Below are 716 nucleotides of genomic sequence, written 5' to 3' on the forward strand. Positions count from 1 at the left end.
AGGTGCTGGAAATCCCCCTTGAGCTGGGGGATACGTAAGTTGAGGACCTTGTGGATATATAGGAGAGGATGGTGTGATGAAGTGTGGTACTTGTGGTATAGGAGCAGGCATGGTTGTGTGATAGTCAATTGTCTGAGGCACAATGATAATTTTGCGAATGCCATTTTCTTCCACCACCTAAGTTGGAAGACAGAAACATATAAACATATTGGAATTAATAAAACTTGGCATTTTCTACTAAGTTTTAGATTTATGTCCTGTGTTCGTAATTTAGAAAATCTAAAGGATCAAAAAGTAATAATGAAGTGAAGCTATATCAAGCATAAGACAAGATAATTCTTTCCTTCTTTTTTAAATATTTCTTTTATTTATTTCAGAGAGAGAGGAGAGAGAGAGAGAGAGAAGGGAAGGGTCAGATCAGAGAGAGAGAAAGAGAGACGCAGAATTCGAAGCAGGCTCCAGACTCTGAGCTAGCTGTCAGCACAGAGCCAGACGCGGGGCTCGAACCCACAAACTGTGAGATCGTGACCTGAGCTGAAGTCGGATGCTTAACCAACTCAGCCACCCAGGTGCCCCCAAGATAATTCTTTCTTGTCTCCACAGGCATAGCTTTCAAAAAGGTACTTTTTTGACAATACATAATATATTGACATGGTTTAAAATCATAAGGTATAAAAAAAAACCTATATATGAAAAATATCCTTAAACCTGATCTG

At 39.2% G+C, this 716-nt stretch overlaps 1 protein-coding gene across 1 annotated transcript in view; it reads right to left on the bottom strand.

Moving 5' to 3' along the window:
- LOC144243498 (fibronectin type III domain containing protein 3C1-like) overlaps nucleotides 1–716 on the bottom strand; it is a 51,979-nt gene that overhangs the window by 44,904 nt on the left and 6,359 nt on the right. The window contains exon 5 of the mRNA XM_077778602.1: nucleotides 48–177. Coding sequence (XP_077634728.1) covers nucleotides 48–177 — 130 coding nt within the window. The remainder of the gene's footprint in view (nucleotides 1–47; nucleotides 178–716) is intronic.

The sequence above is a fragment of the Crocuta crocuta genome, unplaced genomic scaffold (assembly GCF_008692635.1).
Source record: "Crocuta crocuta isolate KB4526 unplaced genomic scaffold, BGI_CrCroc_1.0 scaffold882, whole genome shotgun sequence".
Taxonomy (NCBI): Eukaryota; Metazoa; Chordata; class Mammalia; order Carnivora; family Hyaenidae; genus Crocuta; species Crocuta crocuta.